This window comes from Cannabis sativa, chromosome X (assembly GCF_029168945.1).
Source record: "Cannabis sativa cultivar Pink pepper isolate KNU-18-1 chromosome X, ASM2916894v1, whole genome shotgun sequence".
In the NCBI taxonomy this organism is placed as follows: domain Eukaryota; kingdom Viridiplantae; phylum Streptophyta; class Magnoliopsida; order Rosales; family Cannabaceae; genus Cannabis; species Cannabis sativa.
The window spans coordinates 10,148,967-10,151,291 of NC_083610.1; the positions used below are offsets into that span (position 1 = coordinate 10,148,967).

The 2,325-nt window shown below is 39.7% G+C and overlaps 1 protein-coding gene across 1 annotated transcript; it reads right to left on the reverse strand.

Moving 5' to 3' along the window:
* On the reverse strand, positions 1-2,325 carry LOC115704498 (pentatricopeptide repeat-containing protein At2g21090). The gene has a single exon (XM_030631705.2). The coding sequence runs from the start codon at positions 2,047-2,049 to the stop codon at positions 208-210; it is 1,842 nt and encodes a 613-aa protein (XP_030487565.1). The 5' UTR covers positions 2,050-2,325; the 3' UTR covers positions 1-207.

Here is a 2,325-nt window from a genome sequence, read left to right on the forward strand (position 1 = left end):
TGACAGGTTATATTTGGTCTCTTATTTAGAACTTTGGACAGAATCACACAAGTATACAAGATTGTGAAGATTCAAAATCAATGAAATCTGAAGATAAATAGAAGAAGACTAAAAATAATGTTACATGTTAAAAACATTGACTCCAGCTATCAACAATTATTATTCCTCAAGCATATCAATTCACAAAAAGATGCATTCCTCAAACATTTACCTCTTGGTGTTAAGGTTTAAAGAATGGCTAGCTAACTCTCTCAAAACTGAGTATATGGCTTTTGCCATTGGATGCAACCTATCTGATACAGTAAATGCATGGACTTTATTATCAATTTCTATCCAACTAACAGCTCGTTCTTTTCTCACATGTCTTTTGTTCATAAGCTGCCTCACTTTCTCTACCAGTTCCCATCTCCCATGTATGGCATATATGCTGGAAAGAAACACATACGCATCAGGGAGTTCTGGGTTTAATTCGATAAGGAGTTCGGCAGCTTTCCTCCCCAGCTCCAAGTTTCTGTGAAGTCTACATACACCAAGTAAAGAATTCCAAACTTGATAACCTGGCTCACATGGCATCTTGTCAATCTGGTTCATCAATTCTTCAAAACGTCCAGCACGACCCAAGATATCGATTAAGCAAGCATAATGTTCTTGATCGGGAATAATGCCATGATCTGCTGTCATGGAATTGAAAATTCTAAGTCCTTCCTGCACTAGACCTGAATGACTACAAGCATTGAGAACCACAACAAATGTGATCCTGTCTAGCTTCAATCCTGATCTGATTAAGTCTTCAAACATCTGTATTGCCTCTTTACCATGACCGTGTTGTGCTAAGGCAGAGATCATTGTGTTCCATAATATGACCTCTTGCTTATTTCCCATGAGGTTAAAAACCATGTGTGCAGTTACCAAACTCCCGCATTTTGTGTACATGTCAATGAGAGAGCTAACAACTATTGTGTTGGGTCTGAAATTCGTACGTATCAAGTAGCCATGTATTTGCTTTCCTTGCTTAAGTGCAGCTATGCCAGCGCAAGCGCAAAGACAGCTACTGAAGGTAAACTGATCAGGTGTAAACCCAAACATTATCATTTTTGTGAACAACGTTAGTGCTTCATACCCCATACCATTTCTAGCATAGCCAGCAATCAATGCGGTCCAAGAGACAGGATTCTTCTCAGGCATCAGATGAAACAATTCACTAGCACATTTCATATGTCCCCATTTGGCATATCCAGAAACCAAAGTGGTCCAAACAAGGACATCCCTTATCGGCATTTCATCAAAATATCTTCTTGCATCTCCCATCTCACCACACTTTGTATACGCATCAACAACTGAACTCGAAAGCACCACATTTGTTAAAAACCCCGCTACCAAAATCTGTCCATGAATCTGCCTAGTAAGTTCTAATTCCTTTAACTTAACACACACAGTTAAAACACCTGCAAAACTGAATTCGTTATAGCCAATTGATGATCTCCGCAACTCTCTGTAAAGATCTAAAGCCTCATGAAACAATTCATTCTGAGCATATGCAATCACCATTGTATTCCATGAGACAAAGTCCTTCTCGGGCATTTGATCAAACATCCTACGGGCAACCTTCAACTTCTTCATCTTCACATACCCAGAAAGCATATTGTTCCACGAGTACAAATTCCTCACAGCCATTTTATCAAACACCTTGCGAGCATCAACATCACTACCGCATTTGAAATACATATTAATCAAATGATTTTCCAAAAGCGTTCCTGGGCGCCTCAGCCCAGTAACCTTCAAATGAAGGTGAACCCATTTTCCTTCTCTAAGCGACCTACTGTTTCCGCATTGTTGGAGAAGAAGAGCAAGAGTTTTGGAAGGTAAGCGAATCCCTTTGTAAACTAATAGATCAAGAGAAGAGATTAATTGAGAAATATTTCCCCGAGAGAATTCATTGATGAGGTTTTGGACCACACAGGGAAGCTTGGTCCCGGGATACCGTTTCTTCAGATTTGTACGAAGCGTTGTCGTTTGATCGAAAGTCGCCGGGGAAGAGAAAGAGCGCATTGCAGGGAAAAACCATGAAATGTCCCAATTGGATTCTTCATCTATATCTATGCACTACGACTGAGTTGGACCTGGCGGTGGCCTTCATGGTGGTTGGCGAAATTCGGCTCCGGTGAGCATTGTCAATGCCAGCATTGAAGATGAATGATATTGTGGGCCAACCACGGTGCCTTCGTTCGAATCTATGTTATGTCATTTGGTTCTTTAATCTTGGAAATTATAATTATTAAATAAGAAAAATTTGATTAATTATGCATTTAATAGACTAAATTTTTT